This window comes from Solea senegalensis, linkage group LG17, assembly GCF_019176455.1.
Source record: "Solea senegalensis isolate Sse05_10M linkage group LG17, IFAPA_SoseM_1, whole genome shotgun sequence".
Classification (NCBI taxonomy): domain Eukaryota; kingdom Metazoa; phylum Chordata; class Actinopteri; order Pleuronectiformes; family Soleidae; genus Solea; species Solea senegalensis.
The window spans coordinates 18,708,663-18,733,045 of record NC_058037.1 but is presented as its reverse complement, the minus strand read 5'-3'; the positions used below and the strand labels follow the sequence as shown (position 1 = coordinate 18,733,045).

General features: G+C 38.7%; 1 protein-coding gene across 2 annotated transcripts in view; it reads right to left on the bottom strand.

Annotated features, from left to right (window-relative positions):
• The window catches only part of fam184ab (family with sequence similarity 184 member Ab), a 125,739-nt gene that overhangs the window by 61,957 nt on the left and 39,399 nt on the right, over positions 1–24,383 (bottom strand). For both annotated transcript variants that reach the window (XM_044049505.1, XM_044049506.1), the window contains exons 2-3: positions 2,845–2,964; positions 2,320–2,478 (exon numbers count right to left, since the gene is read on the bottom strand). In XM_044049505.1, the coding sequence (XP_043905440.1) occupies positions 2,320–2,478; positions 2,845–2,964 (279 nt within the window). The remainder of the gene's footprint in view (positions 1–2,319; positions 2,479–2,844; positions 2,965–24,383) is intronic.

Sequence of the window (24,383 nt, the reverse complement as noted above, 5' to 3'; positions counted from 1 at the left end):
CAGGTATTACTCAGTGAATATTCTACAGTCATGGTTCTCAAACTGTTCAGGATATTCCGTCATCATATCAAAATAATGATCCTTATGTTGATATTTCACAGAATGATAAATAGTTCACAAAAGCAACGTATTTATGATGCAAAATGAATGTGTTGAGCTTGATATTAAGCGACGGGCCGCATGTGGCCCCACGGGCCGCAAGTTTGAGACCTCTGGTGTCGAGCTGAGAGTAGCAGCTACAAGATGCATTCAAGAAACCTCGTATGTTTCATCACTTCTTCAAACACACATGATTTTCCACTAACTGACCACTTGCTGTTGCTGCCACCTTGTGAAGATAGATGCGGTAATTGAAACTTTTATTTTGTTTATTTCTTTTTTAAATATAATACGAATAGGTACAGTAACTAATCGACTTTTTTATAGTCAAGCAAATAATGAACTGCTCATGTCAGTGCCCTAAAAAGTAGCAGGTTTTATCTCATCTCAGTCGTACATGTTGTGTGTTACTATGATTTTATGTTCTCATTATACATTTTACATTGTCAAACACTGGTTTAATGATAGAATATAGCAATAAATAGACTGGACATAAAGCTGACTTGACACATTCTGCTGCATCAGTGACAAAATTGGGAAACATCCCAGTAAATCTGCAGACGTTTGGCCCTGAATTAAGCCTCAGATTATATTAATGTTAATGGAATCAGGAGTTAAAGCACTTATATATGACATGATATCTGTTCCAACACAGAGCTGCACCTCCTCCAGCTGCTGTGTACAAAACTACACAACAACATCATCCATCTATTTGCGATCTGTAAACTACAATATCGACGTTTAACACACTTATACTCTATATCGTGTAAGTGCACACACATGCAAAAAATATAATTAGGCCGAAAGGTAAACAGCAGTTCTCTGCAGCTTAAAAAAAAAGCTAGTTTTTGGCCTCTTTTCTTTGTGGGTACATCAAATAAAACATAAATACATAAAAGAAATAAGTATGTTATCAACATAGTCTTACTTGTGTGATTTAATGCACCTGGAACCCTGTGGCATTTGTGCCGCACTTGTAATTTAAAAACTCTTTCATCTGCTCTGTAGCTCGTTTTGTCGCCGCGCGCCGAAAACCAGCGTTCTTTGAAAAGATGCACAACGCCGCGCGTGTGTCTGTTTAAGACGCGTAAGGTGATGTTTACATCTCCCAGCTGTGACTGCGTCAGCTGGAGCATCAGGTGAAGCTGTCGCTCGCGCTGTGATATTACCCACAACCCCCCTCCCTCCCCCACCGTTCGTTAACCTGAGGCAACAGGAGACAAAAGCGACACCTGGGGATTTAAACGGCAGAGACTGGTGGAGCAATAATTGTGATCCATCTGTACATCTGTGTGACGCACCTTTTTTTGAATTTAATCTGGGTAAAACGTGGATTAACTGAACATGAGCCTTTAAGAAGCTCTTATTTCACTACTTAAGGTGAGAATTGTGATATACGATGTCACTCCAGCCATTTAATTAAGATTTATTATAAAATACAAGCATACAGTGAAGTTGTGATTCATTTATTTTGGAAAATGTGTTGTTTTACTATTAAAAATAATATAATGTGTGAGAGAAATGACAGAAAAACTGTCAGCACTATGCACAAATTTGCTCTTATTACAGTTTATATTGTTGCAAACACTGGCCCGCGATCATGTTAGCATACATTACATGTCACACAGTGACAATAAAAAACAATATACTGTATACGACAGTACATCACCATATGTGTCTAAATAAAGATTAGAAAAAGGCCTCTCGAACTGGAAAAATGCAGGATTTTCATTTATTTAGCGCCACCATGAGGAGCCACTGAGTGATAACACAGGTGAGGCAAATATTGTTGCTAAATTTGTTAAGACTGGTGCATTTTTTTAAAAGAAAATATTCAGAATAAGCATCTGCTTATTAAAAATTGATGAAGTGATGTTCTTCATCTGTATATTATTATTATTATGTTAATTTATTGTTTAGTACTTATTGGCGGAAATTCAATAAACTACACATAAACATGTTGATATCAGTTTATAATTGCTTTAAAATAAAAAACTTGTTGTTGTTATTGTTTGTACTGTAGGGCTCACAAAGGCTGCCATCTTGTGCTGCCATGTTTTTACAGCAGCCTGAATGAGAATTTCATGCTTTTTTGGCATGGGAAGGCCACCGTAGCTCCCTGATGTCCTCCGTGAGCTGGAATCTGCAGTCTCACCATTAAATGTCACTAATTGTGACATTGAACCCCTCATCTCACTAACACGCTCTCCTCCGTCTCACCTGAGCCTCGGTGCAGAGCTGCATGTCCTCCACCCTCTGACGGTAGCTCTCGAACTCGGCCAGCGCCTGACGCTTCATCCTCTCGTGAAGCTCCATGGACTCCTCCAGAGACTGGATCCGCTTCTTCAGGTCCATCTCGTCGCTGATCTTGCTCTTGTACTAAAACACGTGTGAAGGAATGATATATAAGTATTTTCTTAAACTTTATGAACACAGACCACATAAAGCCACATTAGGACATTATTGTTTTTTTTTTTTTACAATTATCGCAATAATGATCACAATTATTTTGGCAACATTACATTTTAATATCATCCCCATCCGTAGTGAGTTTCTAAAGAGTACAGTTTTAAACACCGTCTTCTTTCAACAACATTTCAATAATGAATATTTATTCACACCCACGCGACGGCTGTTTGTCTCCACAAGTCACCGTCTGTCCACAGCAAAGAAAGTAGAAGTTTTCTTTTTGTTTATTCTATTTGTTATTTTCGGTACAAAAAAATAAACGAGTGTCTAACAAACCTGGAGAATCTTCTCTCTGGTCTCGGACAGGATCTGCTGCACCTCCTCTTCGTGGGCCTCCTTCAGCGTGGAGATGGCCGCCTCGTGCTCGTCGTTTTTCGTGTTCAGCGCATAGATAACCTGCAGCAGAGGAGGAGGAGACGTGGTCATATATTCAGACATTATATCAAAAAGCAAGTGAAACGTCATAGCGTGGCAGTGAAGTGAGGGAAAATGCACTTTACACCTCAAAAAGACTGTTTTTGTGGTAGAAAAACTATTAATTTACTGAATATGACTTTAAAAACTGATTTAAGAAAGTTTCCACTTCACCATTTACAAAACATTTGAATGAATTGATCAATTTCAGTAAAGAAACTTAACTTTAGTGTAGGTTTATGTATAAATACTGCTTTGTTTGCGGACGTACACAATTTATATTTATCATACGCTACAATAAACTGCATTATTGACGCACAGATGTCAGTATTGGCCGATATTAATAATGAAATGGCAGTTTCTGATACAGATTGTCTGGATTATGCTCAAAGATAAACTCATCTCGCGGCCAAAACATTCGACAAAAAGGCTGTAAAATTGTTATTGCGTGTGAGCGAAGGAATTTTTAAAGTGTGTTTCATGAATTTTGCAATACTAATCGTATTACTCTGCAATATAAACACACACATATAGCAGCAGCTGTGAGTCAGACTGCGTTTTCAGTGATGCTGCCTGTCAAAAAATAGTATCTTTAACGTGTTTTTGCATTGATATAGGAGACATTTCCGTTATGATGCTGTCTCGTCTCTGATATAAGCAGCGAAGCTCTGCTGTCATAAACCACGAAACCGGGCGGATGTTAAAAATAACAACGGCAAACTATTGTGCATGAGATTGACCTTTAAATCTGCCCCAAAAATACACGGCAGCCCATCCAGAGATGCTGTAATCTGACAGCACCGTGATCCTCTGCTCACAGACACACAGAGAAATGGATTTGTACATTTCCGTGCTCCTCTTCCTGTCGTGAGAAACAAAGCCACGTTTTCCCCCTCGATAAAAAAGAAACCCAGTCAATAATTCAGCACGTTGAACCGTGCCACGGCGCTAAAGAGCCTTTGTTTACTTAGCACCAAAGGCCGTCAACAAAAGGGAGGGACTTCTATACACTTTACGTCTTTAAGAAATGAAAGTGGCGTCTGTTTCGGTTCATTTATTCACACACGCAGACTGATTTTGCTGACCGCCACACAACATTATCTCTGGAAAATAGAGAAACTCTGGCTCATTATGACCAGGAACGAGTCAGCCGTGGGATTTTTACCCCCACGTTCAAATGTGCCTACCTTCTTAATGAGATTAAGATGCTGGAGGTCTTATTAGCGTGCTAATACTGTAAACTGAACTATACGCTAACACAAAGTGCGGCCGCGGTCGACGAGAACGTCGCCGATTCTGCACGTTTGTGGGCAAAAATCTATAAAAATCAATCAAGAAGAAATTTAAAGCTGAAATAATTTTAATTCTGTGTTAAATACGTTGTCCTCCCTTAATTAGCCTCGAGTTCGGTATGTCCAGTTGTCTCACTCACAACAGAAGAAGACAAGAAGCCGTCTCCCATTCGGCTACATGAAAATTGGGCTCAGGTCCTTTAGCTTCTAAAACGGACACAAAAAAAACATTCCCACCGTAGGTTTGATTTTAATCCTGTCTAGATACTAGGTATAGCGATGGTGTTCCATCCTGTAATTTTTGTTTTCCTTACAGCAAACAGAGTTCATTTAAAGTGGGCTTTCATTTTTCATTTGTATTTGACCAGCAAGTAATTTAGCTTCCTTTTGCATTTGCTTTTCATTTTGCTTGAACAGCATCCTCTGCCCTTTTTCCGTTGTATTGTGAGCTAAACCCTCAACTCCTTTGTAAGATAAATGACTTTATGTAACCAGATTACATCTTGGTTGTTTATGCTGTTTATGCACAATAGCATTACTAATCCAACAGATTTTGAGTCCTCGAGGTCTGAAGAAACCTTTCCAACATCAATGCAACTGGACTTGCTTGAGTCAGCAAATGTCGGCAAAGGCTGCCAAAAATGTCACAAAGGTAAATTTTTCCCGCATCCGACAACATTTCAGGAACGCGAGGAAGGCGAATGCTAACATCACTGGACAGAATTTTAGCCCGGAGCTGATATAACTGACAGGAGCTCAGTTCATTAACCTCATTAGTGAAGTAGAGGAGAAGGCCAGGAGCTTATGAAAGTCAGCAGTGGTTTTATTATCTGGACTCCATGAATGTCTGTCATCTTTCATGGTCAAATGTCTTCACAGTTTTTTAAAATAATATTTCAGTCGGGACCAATTTTGCGGGCAAGCGGGCAGCAAGAAAACTACATGGACGACAAGAAACCCGGCCCAAACCCGAAACGACCTCATGAAACTGAATAAAATATTAAGTTTATATCCAGACCTGACCTGTGGGGTTATCACTTTTATCTGAAATTTGAATATCTTTTATCCACATAGCATACGTTCTCCTCTACCAGGACACTTATCTGAATATAACCATCACTATGGACGATATGGACAATACACAACATGGATAACACAATGTAGATAATAATCAATGTCACTTTGAGTTTTACTGCTGCTGAAACTGCATCATTTCTCACTTTCATTATTATTGTTTTGCTACTTGCTTTTGGCATTTTATTATGTTGTTTAGACATAGATCTTTATTACTTAGTATGTGTATATGTATACATACAAATATATATACTATAGTCTGTACACACTTGAGTATTCAATATAGTTTCTATATTTCATTATATTCTTGTCTGTCTAAAGTATTATGAGTGTAACGATGCATGTGAGAAATAAAACTCTGGAAGAAAAAAAAAATTCAGACCTTGATACCCAGTTCAAGTTCAAAATATAAAGCCTAGAAGTGCATCAGAGAAAAAGAAAATACGGAACCGCCCTTCTGAGTGGACTTCCGTGTGGACGTATTTCAGATTCCACGACAGTCCAAACTCATTCAAACTAGTTTGAACACCATTTTCAGACAAAGTGGCACATCAGATCGCCTAACGTCTGCCCGTACACACACACACACTGCTAATGCTGCTAACAATTCATATATCAGACATTGAGATAAAAAAATTAATGGAGAAACAAGTCCAGACAAGTCAAGTCTATTCATACAGGCATAAAACCCCGCACCAACTTCATCTACCTCATTATGTCACGAATGTATCTGTCATCGCTTTGTCACGTTCACAAATGAGGAATGAAACGTTCCCGATGAGAGACAACCCATTAGGAAACCAATTAAAACCGCACGGGGGGAAACTTCCGATTCGTCCAAAATAAAACTCCTTTTTCCCCCCCAACCCCTCACGACGACATTAATTATTCAACCAGCTCGGCCTCATTAGCCGAGGAAGCGAATGAAGCAGACGTAACATTTTTAAAACGAGCTAAAATCTCCGACACGTGCCCGAAATTCATCAGCAGACGAAATGCAACAATCCTGATGTCGAACACACACACACACACACACAAGCAGACAGTGGTGTCCACACTCATCAGCGTAATCAGCTCCTGCTAAACAGTCAGAAGAGACACAGTTTGGTGTTAATGTGTTTGTACTGTACGTGTAAACCCGGAGAGACGTCGGCGATAAACGCTGACATCATGGTCGTAATGAGGGATCGCCTCATATCGACTCTTGGCAGGCAGCGGAGCTGACATTGGTGTGAAGGTGGCTGCAGATATCTGCCAACGCGACGCTTCGACACATGACCTTATTCATGTAAGAGAGCCACGAACAAGTGCACAATGGATTTTTTATTGTTTGACATAAGGCAGGGGTGTCAAACATACAGCCCGGGGGCCAGAAACGGCCCGCCAGAGGGTCCAATCTGGCCCACAGGATGAATTTGTTAAAATTTCATACTAATCTAAACGGAATGTCAAATGCTCCAGATACCCGTGACTAATTGTTTGTGCCTTTATAGATCCAGTGTGCCGTGTAAATAGTAAATTTAGGCATGATATTGTTGAAATTGCACTTATATTTCTCAAAAAATCTCATGTTTTGTAAAATTATCCTTCATTAAATGTAAAACAAAGGAGAAAAAACAAAGGAGTTCTTGTTGTTCATAGGCTATTATTCTATTATTTTGCTATTTTTACTGATCCGACCCCCTTGAGATCAAATTGTGCTGTATGTGGCCCCTGAACAAAAATGAGTTTGACACCCCTGACATAAGGCATCTCTTGCCTTTGCTTAACCTGAACTTGTATCCAGTTCTAACCCTAAAAGCAAGTCTTAAACCCTCAGAAAGCCCTTAAAAGTCCTCGCTCCCTGTGTTTTTTTAATCTTATCTTCTAACTATTGTAACTAAAGGCCTAACCCTTAAACTAAACCTAATCCTACCTCTAAGAGCAGGTCTTAATCCTTTAAAAGTTGTGAGGACCAGACAAAATGTTGTTACTTTTACTAAATATCCTCACTTCCTGTCATTTATAACCTTAATTCTTAGCTTAACTTGACTTAGACCTTCACTTGAACCAAGTTCAGACACTGAAACCAAGTCTTAACGTTCAGAAAGCTCCTTTAAAGTTGTGAGGCCCAGACAAAATGTCCTCACTTCCTGTGTTTTATAAGGTTTTTGGTCCTCACAGAGATGTACAAGTACACATACACACAACGATTTGATTTTGCTCAGCAGACATGTCTGGCCAGGACAACATTTGGGCCGACTACAGAATCTGTGAAAGAAGGGAACCAAACTGGATTTCTCCCATTTTTAAGGCACTTTCTTGGTATATTGCTATTGTTTTACTGCGTATGTGTATCATCATCATTTTAGAGACATTTTGGAAATCTTGAAAAAAAAAAACTCCAGAAAAAACACACCACAGAAACCGCTAGGAAAACACTATACTAATACTATTCCGTTTGTTGTGTTTACAACAAATACTGTGTATTTACAAGTACAACAAGAAAACCTAGCCTTGTGACTCCAGCTGTCTAGCAGCAGGTGGATGTGAGACGCAAGCAGTGTAAATTGGCGAAGCTGTGCGAATCAGAGTGCAGTTTTGGGTGTAACAACTTTCGTATAATCCAACAACGACGGCTACCGATTCAGCTGTTGTGTCCATTTTAAGTGACTCGCTCCACAGAGTTCCCAGGGCAAAAGTCGTAAGACACCATTACTCCATAGCCATCACTCCAAGGAAACTAGCACGTTTGTTGACACATTTGTAATCTGACTGGTTTTCGGAGGCATTTTTACTTTATCTACGTCCGTTGGTCACGCCTCTTGGAAGTGACAAATGAATACACCCTTTCCAGACTTCAGCTGCGCTACAACACAGAAGAAAGTCTCAATACTTTAATACACATCGTACAATGTCAGCACAAATGTTCAGGCTTAATGACCCGTCCAGATCCTCTGATTTAGACTTTCTCAACCTTAACTGATCATGCCACTGCTTACTTCCTGCTGGGTGTTATTTTGTTAAAAGGGAAAAACAGCCTGAGGCATGGAGAAATGCTACCAAGTTGGTTGCCAAGGGGAACACAAGATAAAAACGAGATATTTAGCCACTTAACACAAGGCTCACACAATAAAATGTACACCTGCTAAAGTCTATGGTGTCTTAACAATATGTTTACTACATTATTTCAGCAGTAGAGGCTAAAACTGCTCTCGTGCACCAACGTCCATAGAGAAAAATCTGCCTTTTTAGCCCACGGGGACACAGGAGCTTTACTGCTGCTTTGTTTGGTGAGTCTGTGTCGTTTAGGTAAATCAAAACCAAGGGTTTCAAATGGAGAACTCACAAAATCACACACTAGGACTCATTAATGGAGGCAGAAGTGGATCCACATCTCCTGTGAGCTGTGGTGTAAAAGCAGTGATTTTCTCTATGGACTTTGGTGTGGGAGAGAAAGGGGTTTATTGAGCAGCACAAACTTCAGTCTCCAGTCAGATAAGGTTGTCTAACGGTACTGTAGGTTTGGTAATGACATCCTTAAGCTATCACAGACTTAAGGGGGAATTGAGGGTTGGTATTTTTCTGCCAGTATCAACGCTCTTCTTTTGTATCTGTACCTTCATTATATGCTTGATTACAACCATCTAATTGTGCTTTGATTTTCTCATTCACTTGCTAATCTGGTGTGACGTTCTCGCTTCGTGACCTCTTCCAGGGTTAAATAACGTTGTCCAGGAGGTGAGTTTATGATTCAGAAGCCGCGTCCCCACCCCCCTCCGTATCATGTCGCGGCGTCAAAGACTTTAGATTAGCTGTGAAGCGCAACTAATGAGGGATCAAATGTGTTGTTTCACCTTGAAGAGACGTCCCTCTAGATTTGAGCCGTCCTTTGTCTTTTCACTCGCTGATGAGACGGGGAGGCTGTGAAGCGGTTTATTCCCTAAGTTAATACGACTTAAAACATGAACCTCACAGCTGCAGACAACATTACTGTTGACAACAGAATCTGAGTTTCCCACTCACATAAAATATGCTCCATAGAAGTCAGATTAACGCCTAGCATTTTGGGTGGGATTATCGCTAGTACAGTAACTTTTACAGCACAATGTTTACTGTTGAGTTTTAACTTCTATGTGATTAAGGGAAATGCCATTTTAAGGAAACTTTTCAGATTATGTTTTTCAGTCGTCTTTCAAGCTTCCTTTGTTAGTTTTCCCGCTCTTTTCAGCTCCCCTCCCCCTTTACTTCCTGTCCAGGTAAAATAAGGCTGTTTGGCCATTTTCCATTTCTTGAGTGCCATACAGAAGACAGTAAAAATATTTAAGCTTTTGAGAATAATGTTGCTCAGCCGTGGAGCCGCCGCAAAGGCTAGTTCCGTGCACTCCTGTGGCGGTTGACCCACCATGTTCTGTCACCCTACCTAGTAACACGGGGGCGCCAACAAGGTGGGTAATGAACCGGATGTCCCCCGACAAGTGCAAACGCACATCCCGTGCCTGAAAATCCACAAAAAAACTACTTGTAAACAGGAACTGACGGAATATCTACGCACATATTTACTGGCGGTCTATTTGAGCGGGATTACCTGGGGTAATTGTTCGGGACCTTTTTAATCCAGTTAAAAGTCAGTACAGTGCTGTCTCTGCACTACTGGTTAGATGCTAACTGCATTTCGTCGCCTCTGTACCTGTACTCTGCACAATAAACTTGAATCTAATCTAATCTAATCTAGAATCAGGACTTTGACAAAGATTGTGTAAGAAACTGAGTCTCCAGTGGAGAAAGAATCACACAGACTTGGAGGAAATCCTCTCTTTTGCGGAGAAGAAATTGGCTGCTGGTGGTCGACTGCTCTTCAGAGAGGTTTAGTACTTTGTTTTTTTCCCAAGAAACAATTAAATTGATAATGAAGATTTTGGATCCAGACGGAGTGGATGTTGTCCAGGGCCTGACGCTTTACGGCAGATGGATTCTTATGATACACTAAAGCTGTATGGAATTGCTATTAAGTGCTTCATAGACAAAAAACAGTCGTAACATCATGTGGCTGGAGGCTTAAAAGTGAATAAAGTCATAATATTACCACTTTATTTTTGCAAGCTTTCTTCAGTGTGGCCCTAATACTCTGTCAAAGTGTTTCTTTTCAAAATGTTAACACTGTCAGTCTCTTGACAGATGTGTGTGCTCCTCGGGTCGATTCCCCCCGTGTCATTGGATGAGTTTGCATAAACGACAGCGATACCGGGGGCGATCGATAAGGCGACGGGGAAGTGCCACAAATTTCACTCGTCAGCCCGAGAAGAAAAAGTCGCGGCTGAGAAACTCGCTCAGCTGTTCAACGAAATATGACTGTCGACTGTCAGAGGCTGTGAAAAACTAGAGGGGGAAAAGAACGATCACTTTATTCTCAAAACTCACTTCTTTCTGCTTTGAAATAACAGACAGAAAACTGTCAAACTTCATATATTCTTCTTTTCACCTTGAATGTAGAGGTCGACCAATTTTCAAGAGATAAGATAAGATAATCCTTTATTAATCCCACAATGAGGACATTTCTGATGTTACAGCAGCAAACACAGTCAATGTAAAAGGTAATAAATAACAAATAAACAACATAGCTTGAATTTGAGATGAGTATTGGACGGTCGACTCTTGGCCAATACTTCTCTGATAAAATGTAAAAGTTCAAAAACAAGTGATAAACAAAACTACTCATCAATAGATCCTCAAATAACATAAACATTTGGATGGAAAAATAAACTTTTGGCAGAATTTTTTGAATAATTTCCAAGAACAAAAGTGTTGATTAACTGATGCCAATTGTTTCTTTGGTTTGTTTGTTTTTTAAATGCAAGTGATAAATCTGCCTCGAATTGTGAAAATCTTATCTCCATTTTTATAAAGTTCTGCGTCTCCCTCATAATGATGTTTTCAAATTTCTACATTTTTCAAACAGACATCAAGGTGTAGAACATATTACTTACTATTACTTCGAAGACTGATGCATGCAACTTTATCGGAATCAAGAAGAAATATGACGATGACTCTAACTTAACTTAAAGTCATCAAGGTGAGAAACTGACTCATCGTAAAACAAAAATAAAGCTATTTTTATCACGTTTACATACTTAAATATACTACATAATGTAAATGTAAAGAATGTCAACTTGTTTCTTATTGTTTTTAGTATCTTAATCTGTTAGACCTTCATACTTTGAGTCAAATATTGGGTTTGTGCATATTATTGTATTATATATATATATATTTATATTTCTATATGTATATATATACATATATTTCTGTATTCAATATCTGGTATCAATGTGATTAACTCTATTAATAAAGTTTGAATTGAAAAACGAAAAACACCAACACAAATATCAAATTTGGAGCCTAATGGACAAACACCAGTGTGACATTGTCTGTGTATTATTATCCAATTAAAAAGTACAAAATTCAAGTCATAACTATTTTAATTAGGTAATAATACACAAGATTTATGCTGCGATTGAAGCAAAATATGCCTTTTCACTGTTTGGAAAGTTTGTGAACACAGCATCAGAGACGCATGGATAAGAAATAGTGTTTGTTCTGTTTTGGTTGTGAAAAGATTAATATCCTGACTAATTTGTTCCTAGCAGCAGAAACTGTCACCGTCCCAAAAAGTGCTGTAAAAATATAATATATTATTCATTTTTTTGCACTTTAAATGAGTCCATCTTTTAAAACAACTTCAGTGTGAAAAACACATATCAAATATTAACTATATTCCTGAGATTTTCACCCATTAAAGGCCAGTATGTTTACACAATTCCACTGTTTTTTTTGTAACTTTTTGTGACTGATTTATTCCCAGTGACAGAAAATGTCCTTGGGACATCTCTAAAGGGTTAATGGTTTATTTAGGAAAAAGCATTTTATTTGTTTAATTGCATTACACCTTCAATTTTGTTTTAAAAACTTTATCCAGGAAGTGATAGAAAGATGTTTTGGCAGCACAAGTTCTCAGTTAGTCTTGTTTGAGGTTGCATTGTCGGTATCTATTATTCTTATGTTTATATGCTCTTCACTTCCATATTTTGCCATTTATGAAACAACACGTGTCATTTCCTCTTTAGAAAGATGTATTTTCCATGAACATGGTGTGACATTTTTGACACGTGCAAATGAGGCGTTTTGTCCTTTGGTAGATAAAGCGGAACTTTGCAAGTCTGGTGGCTTTTTCACCTTTTTCTCCAGGGACACCACCGTAAACATCCATCCATCCATCCAGCGTCTACCTCTTCATCCTCCAACAATGGTTTTCTCTGCTTCTTTTTCACTTGATTGACTTGATTTTAAACACTTGATTGACTTGATTCCAGGACCAATCCCCTCAAATTCAATGACTTTTCAAGGATATTCCAGGACCAATTCCCTCAAATTCAACAACAGAATGTGCCGACGCAGCTTAAGATGGGGGGGCCACTTCTCCGCCCTTGACTTTGTAGCACACTCTGCATCCAGACAAGTGATTGTCCTTGGGATCTTGTTCAAAGTCAGTCTTTGTCATGTTTCTTTGGTGAGACAGAGATCTTGGAATTTTCATTTCCCAGGTATCACATCGTCATTGTATCTTAACGTTACTCTCGGGCAGAGAGAGACAGCGGACAGCGTCCACAACACTGCTCGTAATTGTGACTCCACGTTTGTCCTGCGTAGGCCTAGTCTATGTACATCAAGCAATGCAGGGTATGAAACAGTAGGTGGGAGACATTTACCTAAATGTCAACTTCACTTCTTTCTTGCGCAAAATTCAAGAACTTTCAATGACCCATGTCTATTTAGGATTTTCAAAAAAATATCAAGGGCCTCCAATTCTGAGGACGCTGGGTCCTGGTCTTGCAAGGCTGGTTTTCCGCTAACTGACAGTAGGTGGCAGTGGAGACAGCCACCAATCTCGCAACGAAACATTTAACCACCACATTGACTCGAAAGCTGTTAAATTAGGGTAATAATCTGCTTTAACCCATTTGTAGAGATGCAATGTACATGTTTTTGATTATTCTGCCTGATTTCCTTTCATTGTTTCACACTTTAATTTCCTTTCAATAAACCTGGTAAAGTACACCCAGAGTCTTGATGCTGTCTCTTAGCACATGTATCTAAGGACAGAACAGTGTTGATTTTTGTGACTCCATTGTGCAACTCAAGTGCTGACAAAATGAAGTCCAATAACGTGTCTGTCTCTCTCTTACTCTCTCGCTCTCTCTCTGCAGCACAAAAGCATCGGAGCTAATCTACAGACAAAGAGCCGGCGCCAACTGGACGACTTTCAGTGGCTTTACAGAAAATCAAAGAGAGGAATAAAAGATGGAGCGATGCGGCTTCATTACAGAGAGACTGTTGGAGGGATGTAATGACTCCTAACTAACTGACAGCAATTTCCTTTGAGCTCACTCTCATCAGCCTCAACTCACTCACACAGTCACTCACTCACACACACACGCACACCTTGCTCATCTCTCAGCTGATGAGACTCTGATGATAATGACGACGTGTAATGGCGGCCATTTCACTACCTCCACAGTAGCCAGGAGTCATTTTCCTCCCTGAGGCAGCAGAGCTGTGCTGTACAGATGCAGGAGGTGTGTGAGGACTGCAGAGGTGATGCTGCTGCTGCTGCTGCCAACCCGAGCGTGAGCTGCTAGAAAGTAATGGCTGCCATCTTGAATGTTAAACATCATTTCTTTTTTATTATTATCAATAGATTTAATGAAACTGCTTTCAGTGAGGTAATAGCTCAGTAACTGTGGTTTTTTCCACTTGTTTTTGTGCAAATCAGACAAAATGTGCATTACAGCGTACGTGGTTGGGGAAGTCAATTGAAACTCTTCCCCATTAACTTGAATGGGGCAACATTGTCGCTAACATTTGTTTTATTTTTCCAAATTAAATTAAGAATCTAAAACACCAACACAAGCTCAGTAATGAGAAATCGTTTTTCATTTTCTAAGCGGTTAAAGATGAATGGTTTCTTATTTCATCATCAATAAAAAATTAAACAAACAAAAAACTGTTGTTTTGCATACTTTTGTGCTCAAATCAATTAATGAAAATAAGGTATTCGGCTGAACTCGATGTAGATATACGTAAAGAGTTTTATCATGTGCACTCCCACTTGCGTTTAAACCATAAGTTGATGACTATTCCATTCAATTCTATTTTATTAGTATAGCGCCAAATCACAACATACATTATCCCAAGGCTCTGTACATCATCTGTACAAGAGCAGAGAAACAAACAGTTCACAAAATCAGCAAACACCCTCCCACTCCCTTTTAACAGAAAGAAATCTGACAGAATCAGAATCAAACATGTGCGGCCATTTGCCTAGACAGGTTGTGGTGAAAGGAACAAATGGGGGACAGAGGAGATAACGGACAAGAGGGAGGTGAGGTAGAGATAGAAGAAAGTAGCTTGAGGTTAACACAATCATGGAGAGTTTTGTCTTGTTCTAAGGGAATAATGCGTTAATCTTAGAGGAAAACGCCACGAGAACCGTTGACACCAGCAGGATTTGCCGCAGCGAGGTGGAAATTTGTCACTACAACTTCAAACAGCTCTTGAACTCAATCAGTGTATTGCCACGTAGCCATGGAGTTACCCAAACAACACACAAAGAAGACGTCAATAAACAACACAATGAAATAACAATCCTTTTTTTTTCCGATTTAAAATTCTCAGTTGAATAGAGAAAGAATGACTGCTACATGACTTTTATGGGCAGCCCATGGCCAAGAGGAAAGGAATTGGGCTTGTTTATGGAGGGTTGCCAGTACAAATCCCTTGAGCAAGGGCCCCTCAATCCCCCATTGTGCCTCCATCTGCCATCCTTAACTGTCACGACTCGTTGAACCGTATCGGGAAAACCAATTTGTGCAAAAACTGCGGCTACGACTTGTTACCGACAGCTGTGGGTTAAAGATTTAAACTTGAAACTTTAAGATGGACTTCCAAAAATGTCAAATGGTTCCTTTAAATCACTCAAAATGTATCGTAACTATCATAATTGTCCCTTGTTGTGACTCACAGGTAACACACAGGTGACTGAGCAGTCGGGCCTTTTTTCGAGCATGAATGACTGTATTTTGGTTGCAGTGCATCGATCTGTGAACACTTGGGAATAAAATCATTAACAGTGTGTGGAGTAAAAGCCAACGAGGAGAAGCGGAGTTTAATTGCCGCAACGGTTATTGATGTGTCATTTCAGTGGCGGGACCCCTTTTTAGAGCGCGAGTTGTTGCAGACGGGGAGCTAATTTGGTGTAACACCGATTTAGCAAAGCAATTACCTCTGTCATTACGGCAAAACTACTGTGAAAACAGTCTTGACATCTTGTTTTTTATCAATTCAATCACACTATCTCAACACCTTTACCCCTAATACACACATAATATGACGAGTATATGTATATGCAGATGATATTATATTGTACTTAGACAATCAAATGTTAGATTTTGAGTGTTGTCTTGGGTCTTAAAAGGCTGTAAAACAAAAATTGAGGTATTTCATCAAATGTTATGATATTTATGCACCTTTAAATATTTAATTGTACAATCACAGTTAAGTACTGGCTACTAGTTATATTACTTTCACAGAAAATAACTGTGTATTGTATATTTACAGCAAATTTTATAGTCAATATTGTAAATCTCTTTACTATTACATTACACATACCATATATGACAGGCAGATTTTTTCTGTATAAATACTGTATTTTTACATGAATCACATGAATTATGGCATAAATAACAAATACTGTGATTTATCAGCATTTATATTTGTATCAATACTGTATTTAAATGAAAATATCACATTTAAAAACTAACATTTGTAGACAAACTTTTAATAATTTAACAAAAAAGGGACTCAAAATATAGTGTTATATTGTAAACTATCCGAGTTAAAACCTATGAAATCCTGAAAAAATATTTTACAGTGTCATAACAAATTAAACACTGTTTTAAAACATATAGTCAGCAGAAAATCATACAACTTTAACAACTCTTCTTTGATTTCAGGCCAGACGATTTGTGTATATTTAAACCAAGTGAACGAACCAATCAGCAGCTACAAGTAAAAGCCACATTTAACAGGTTTGGTCTAAAATGGTTTTTATCATAAAAAACATGACATGAAGTAAAAAAAAAAAAAATAGCCTCCCGAGCTTCAGTCAAGTACAATAGAAGGTAATTTTCATTATCTTCTTTCTCTCATTATCTTTTAATCACGGTCTAATTGGAAATTTAATTTCTAATTTTGAGCGGGAGACACGCTTTGGTTGCACCGCACCGTCGCTCGGTCTAATCCACCGACTTCTGACGCCGTGTTTCACACCCGTGTCATGAGGCAGATGGGGTTATTAAAGTTAACGCGGTGCCTAAAGCCAGTTCTTATCCAATTAACCAGCTGTTAACCCCCTTGGTGACTGTCAGAGTCGGAGCCAGTGCAGAATGATGTGTGTGGACTGTATGATTAGGGCCATAACGAGAGGAAATATTTCCAGTTTCAGTCACTTTCCTCGAGTCTGAGATAGAGATCTCCTTTCCTAGAGAGACTTGAGTGCAGCAGAGATAAAGAAATACAGAGGGGACGGAGCCAGACTTCACAAAAACACGTGCACAATGTCCGTCACAAACCCAAGAGAAGAGCCCCACATTTAAATGCCTGTGCACATCAACAGCAACACAGAGAGACGCTACTAAAATGCAAGGAACGTGAAGATAAGTTCCACACTTTCACAATTCACATTCAATTCAGCATATTTAGTGAACCAATGACCCGCTTAAGTCTTAAAAATGTGTTTGCTGTGTTTATTCTGCTGCTAAAAAGCTTTTTCCACCAGGAAACTGAGGTTCATAAACCGGGTCCCTCTCCTGCACCAAAGCCCTTAGAGAAAAAGACTAAGTTAAACAGTGTTATTTTGTCACTTCTTTTGTTCAGATTCACCTCAGTGACACAAAGTGACCACACGAGGCAACAGTAGACCAGCAGTAGACCAGTGTCCCAATGAGCGAAACATGCTGATTTTCTCAATGGACTTTGGTGGGAGAGAGTGAGTGGATTCAAAATGTCAGTTTCCAGGCAGAAAAGTTTGTCCAATGCTAAGATGAGATATTTAAGAGTGTAGCAAGTGTAGGTTTTTATGAAGTGAGCCTTTTATTAAGTGGATAACATGTTTCCTCTGCGAGTGCGTCCGGGTTCAGGGATGTGGCAGCACAAATGTGAAGTTAATTTTCATAATGTGTGAATGCCTCGTTCACACACACACACACACACTTTAAAAAAACAAACAAAAACAAACCCCATACTTATTTACACGGCACCTCAGCCAGCGTTTCATATTTCTAAAACAGAGAAATGCTCACAGAGGCAGGACGCCATCGCTTTCCTCCAGCCTCCACATTACGCATTAGCTGAGAGTGAATTCAACCAAGCAGAGACACAGAGAGAGACGGAGAGAGAAGGAGGGAGAGAGCAATAGCAGGCGTAATGACTTTAATTAAAATGTGTAACTGTGATGTGCTAAACTGTACGCTGCACCTTAATCCGCCGGCTAATTACGCGACGTTGTGTGGCGGTGCTGTTGAGACGACGCTGAGACGAGGAAGAAGGAAGAGGAGGCAAAAAAGCAAAGAGAAAGAACAAAAACAACAACAGCAACCACAACACAAACACAAAGTTTGGCTTTAATTAAAAAGCCGAGTCTGTGATCAGCGTGTGATCAGCTCAGTTACTGGGATGACAAAACAAACCTCGTTTGGATCGTAAATGAAGGGGATGAAGTGAACCGGGAAATTAACAAAATGTTCTGTTTTTCTGTTTGTTTGTTTGAAGGTCACTGAGCATTGAGTTTCTGAGATGATTCTAGTTGAAACAGACTTAAGTGTTCTTGATGATGATGATGATGATGACGATGTGTATCCCAGCAACGAACACCGAGGTTAACGAATCATTTCATGTCCAAAAAGGACCAGGCTGAAGACAAAAGGTGTCCAACGCCAACATCTGACCATCACAACAGACGGTATAAAAGACGTAAAAGTAGACACGAGAGCTCACCCAGAAAATGCAGCAAATCAGACTCACACTGTCTTGAATGCAAACACCAGCGCTTCTAATTTGAATCCAGGTTCATTTACTTGGAAAGTCCAGTTCTAACTCTGGTCCTCCTAAAACACGGGTCTCGGATCACTTCAAGTGAACCAAAAGCTGGAAGTAGACTTTGGCGTGCGTGTAGAACGACAGCCGGGAGAAACTGCAGAACGAAATTACACGTGTTATACGAGAAATTCCCCACAGGAAGGTCCCAGACCGGGAATCAAACCCAGCACCTTCTTCCTGTGAGGCAACAGTGCTCACCACTAAGTCACTGTGCCACCATGTGTTGTATTTTTTACGTTTTTCTTTTGTACTGTAAAGCACTTTGGTAGAACCTGAGTCCGTTTTTAAATGTTTTTTGTATAAATAAAAGTGACCGTTTGACCTTTGAAAATTTAAATGTCAATATATTGAATTTTACAGCTTTTTAAGTTCTTAAAAAACTTGATTTTGTGGTGTGGTAGTTTGTGGACAAAACAAGACACATGTACATGTTTTAGATTACCTGACGGTCAATTGATCAAATAATCCAGAGAATACTTCCATAATCATTAGTTGAAGATCTAATTTCAAGTATAACTCGCAGTAAATTTAGTGCTGTGTATTTTTAGCAGTACATTTCTTGTCAGGACTTTATTATAATGAGTGAAATTCAGATAATCAGTCATTAGTTCAGACACAGCTAAATAAAAGAGTTAAAAAGATGAAGCAGAATATTAGATTCCAACAAATACCAAACAAACTACATGAAAACTAAACTCCTGTTTAGCTCATTTCAATTTTTACTCTTAAATATTACATTTACTCCTGTGGGAGAATAAAAAAGAAACAAGAACACAGCCTTCATGTTTTATTCCACTTCATTTTCTCGCCGCTCTGTGTTTTGGCAGCGTCGACACCGCACATCAAATGTGACCATTAAACACTAAACAGAAATACCAGTGGGTTTATTTACAATTGTTCCAGTTCATTTGCTCTGATTCGTGCCTGAGTGATGTTTTCATTCAACTTGGACATTTAAATGTAGATTACGTAGAATGTAGATTTTATACATAGAATAAATGAATAAATGTCCCTAAATAGTGTGAGTCTTTATCTGGCAGAGGTCTGACTTAAGTCGCAAATTGGTGGATTTAGTATTTAGGATTTAGTGACTTTAGAAATTTACATTTTCTCAAATATTGAGGGGTTGACGTTACAATTTGTTTTTTAACCCATAAGAACCCAGACCCATTTTTCTTCTTCAAGGATTATGGGGGACATAGCACAGACTAAACAAACCACTTTTTTTTTAAATACCACCCTCTAGTGGCAGAGATCTGAAAAGTTACAGATATTATGTCACATTTGGCATTAAGGGTAAATATGTTCCTTATACGAACACAATCAAGAGTCACAGTCTGGAGAACATTGCGGTCAAACTTGGCAACCGAGCGACACCAACGCCACTACATAAAGTCCCATTCTACACTTTACGGAAGTCGTCTTATTTGCTAATTTAATCTAATGCTAGTTACGACGAGTCCTAATAACTAAGACGCATTCCCATGGTTAAATTAAAAGTCATTCCCTAATGTCAATATCCTTTACATTTTAGGCTTGGTACTTTCATTTATTTTCATTTTATTGACGATAATTATGTATTTGTGTAATAAATAATTCAGTTGTACGGGACCCTGAAGCAGCCCTTGTTTCTGTTACAGCTAAAACTGTCTTTTTAAGCATAATTTTAATGTGGGAAATCATCTTCTTCTTCTTCTATATTGATACGTATTGAGTTGTAACTTGCAAGAATGACTTTGGACTTGCTTAGAACATGAAGGTTAACACTTGCATTATAGAACATATTTAATTGATTACTAAACTATTTTGAGACTCTATTAATCGGTTTGAGTGTTTTTTCAATCAACGAAACAGATTTTTCAGCCTCATGAATGTGAATATTTATATTGAATATAGTGAATATTATATACTCTATGACAAAAACCCATTCAAATTGAATATTCTTTGATTTGTGGACAAAACAAAGACATTTGAGAACCTATTTTTCAGTGATCAACATTTTCTGACATATTAGCGGCCAAACAAGTCATTGATTATGAAAATAATTTGCAGTTGCAGCCCGTGAACAGAATACCAAACACAAATGTCTGTTGTAAGTCCGTCACTCTCGGCAGAGATGACTCAGTCTGTGCGAAACGACGTTCACAGCATGATCCCCATTTGTGACGCCGTCACCGGCGATCACATCTGCCGGCGACTCGTTTTCATTCTTGTCGCGACTCATTTGAATAAATATAAAATAAATGACCAAAATGAAGAAACTGCTGCTGAAAAAACAACACACAGAGCCACAGAAGAAAGACGCCAAAGTAAAAATCTCATACGAAACAAACGAACAAACAGACACAGCTTCTGAGTCTTTTTGGCACTTTCCTTCTGCTTTTAAGATCTCACTGATACAATTAGGATGCAGCCAGAGAGCCTTCGCCCCCTTTGTGTGTGTGTGTGTTTGTTTGTGTGTTTGTGAAGAGACCCTGAGACTTGATTACATCCTCTCCTCCGTCTCCTTTCATCTTCTCCACAGGTCTTGGCAGTGTCAGGCTCCAACAAACGCTCTTTGCCCGGGTTTTTATTAAGGCGCACTGAGAGTTCATCCCACTCTCTCTCCCTTTCCAAGGATCCACGATTGAATTTAGCTCCAAACACCATCGGCTCCTACTGTCTCCATTCAGCCTGCGGTGTCACGGGAGAAAAATAAACACACTTTCACGGAGACTTGTGTCGATTCTGAACTTTCGGTGGCTCGAATTGCTGTCCAGTGACCGATGCTGACATTCAGGGCCAACACAGGAAAGGATGTGACCTTTGCTTAATCAGGTTTAACCCTGTTAGGATTGAACAGGATTGAATAGGAGACTTTCATTAACGAGACAACGTCAGTTAAAGTGTCTGTAAACTGATAAAAAATCTCTCTATTGCAGTTTAATTTAAGACATAATAGCAAATGATCTCTAAAAATGACTGGCCAAAAGGTCATTAACGCTTACACACAAACAGGTCCCCTCTTGGGAGAAATAAAAAAAATAATCACCAGAGAGTCTGAGACATCATTCTAGCATGATTTAAAGCATGACCAACAGAGGTCCTGAAAAATGTCCCCTGTCGGCATAGAGGTCCCCTGTTGATGAGTGTGTAACGACACCGAGGTCCAGAGTACACACACACATACTGTACACACGCCTTAAAGGACTTCATTACAGTAAATCTAAACCACAACTGTGACATTTCCAATTCTGCAATTTCATTTTCTCCAGGTCTCTTCCTCTCTCTGCAGAACAACAGTGACGGTGAACAATGGTAGAAACACTATCTTACAGTAATACGACATCATCTTCACTCTGCCAGGACTGTGGTAACACTGCTGCATAGAAGACGCTTTACAGGGCCTGCCGTGCAATAAAGTGCAGAGCCGAGTATTTATAGGTAAAAAGTTTGGAGAACATTATGGATTTGGCAAGGCCGAGAGAAAATGGCGCAATTACAGATACGACTTCGGCTCCACGGACGGCGTCCATGGATTTATCGACGCGCGGCGCAGTTTGACTCCTGATATTTCACAGTCATGCTCTCGCGGTTTGTCAGATAAACGCTAACAGAGTTACACGCAGGGCAGATTTAGATGTTGAACTGAAGCTGAGTTTGCTGCGGAGGAGGACGTCTCCTCTCGTCAATCAAGACCACTCCTGGTTTATCAAATCTGAATTTTTGCTCCTGAAAGTTTGTAACATCAGAATAACTTGTTAAAACACAACAAAAATAACAATGTGGGCGACTGGATTATGTCCAGTTTTTGTTTCCTGCCCAGTATTGTTATCTGATCTGCCGGTTTCACTTCTGTGTGATGTGAAAGTTGACTTAAAACTAGGAAAAGGGTTTTAAATGCAGCAGAAACAGTTAATCAATGATGGTTTGTTTCCATTGTCAGGGACTAAATATAATGAGTTTTATTTTGTTAACAACTTTGAATTAAAGGTCAAAAGATACAGGTTTTTCCACGGCTGATAATTGAGGCCGAGTTTTTTTTTGTCACATATATTTAGCCAATTTTCTTTCTTTCCTCTATAACAAAATGATACAAAAAATTGCTTAAACACTTACTGAACAACACAAGTGTTCTATTTCTATACAGTATTTTCAATAACCATGATGTATAAACTAAACATTATACACATAAAACCCTCTGCCACAAAATTCTTTTGGTACTTTCTCATTCTTTTCCTCCAATATTTATTATTTTTTCTGAATAATGTCATCAAAGATTTAGGGACATTTATCAAGTTATCTGTAATATACAATATAATATTGTGATGTAATATTGGCCAATTAGTTATATTATATTATATTTTATTTTATTTTATTTTTTTAAAGTTGTATGCAAAATAAAAGTTTAAAGTCACATTTAAAAGATTTAAGGTGTTTTTTGAGAAGTGAAGTGCTGCAACAATTGGCTGATTCATTCATTGTTTTTTGCAGGGAAAATAAATCAGGAACTATTTGGATTATAATAATGGATTAATTAAGGTGAGAACTTCACGCCGGATTGATTTTGCACCTCATGCCTGACACTTTAACGACCATGTGATTCATGGATTGATTCAAAAAAAAGAAAAAAACAAAACAAATCAAACACATATTAACTGAGAAGATAATCATAAGATAATTATCAAGCGATAACGATGATTGGACAATGGAAATTATCTACCCAAAGTCGTGGAAGACTGATTTATCGATTGGGCAGATTAATTAATCTACCTCTGTATTTACTGCAGGTCACTGACGACATTTGTAAAGTCAGATTAATTATTCTGTTTTGTTTTTTTGTGTCTTACTTCTTTGTTACTTCTTTTGAGAAGAATCCCCAAAAGAAAATCAACTATTACAAAACACACACGAATAGAATTTGTCTCCATTTGCCTGCGGGTGGTTTTAACGGTTGCCGCTTCCCTGTTTATGAAATGTGTTTTCCATCGAGCGTCGCGTGCTGCTGCTGTTTGTTATCCTGTCAGACAGGTCTGCCTGCAGATTACTGACCACACCACCAACTGCATGAGCTCATGTCCGTGTGCTGTATCTATGGCAACCAACGCAGAGGTACTCACTTTATTCTGGAGCAAAAAATAAAATAAAGAAACAGCGACTCATTCCTTTTGAAGGATCGTATGTCGCCACTGTAGGTTTTTGTAAACATAAAACTGTGACTAGAAAATTAAGCTTATATATTAAAAAGCTGTGCATGTTAATGATGTTAATGATCAAGCGGGTGTATTAGACCTTTATCATGGCAGATATTTGTTAATTATTGTTCCACTCCAGGTTAAAGAGAACCAAGGTTGTGACATTGTTCAAGTGTTAGAGAGAAGGTTCATACTTGACATTTTGACCTGTTTTTTCCCCGGAAAACTGTTTCCCTGTATTTTCTGGATGTGTTCAAATAAAGTTAATGACAAATAATTATCCTTCTACAATGCAATATCGCGTTATTTTGCGTGCCGATATTATATTGAGATTATATATTAACTTATCAAAGAAATGCATTAAGAAAAAAATCAGTTGACGTTTCACTCCACTAGATGGCGCCAAGTGCTCACTCTCACAAGAGCCGTTGCGAGTTTGTAATATCGTGATAATATCGTGTTGCGACTTCAATATCGTGATAATATCGTATCATGACTTAAATATTGTGAAAAATATCATGATATAATATTGTGTGACTTAAATATCGTGATAATATTGTGACTTAAATATGTGACAATATCGTATCATGACAGAAATATTGTGATAAATATCGTATCATAACATAAATATTGTGATAAATATCATGATATAATATTGTGTGACTTAAATATG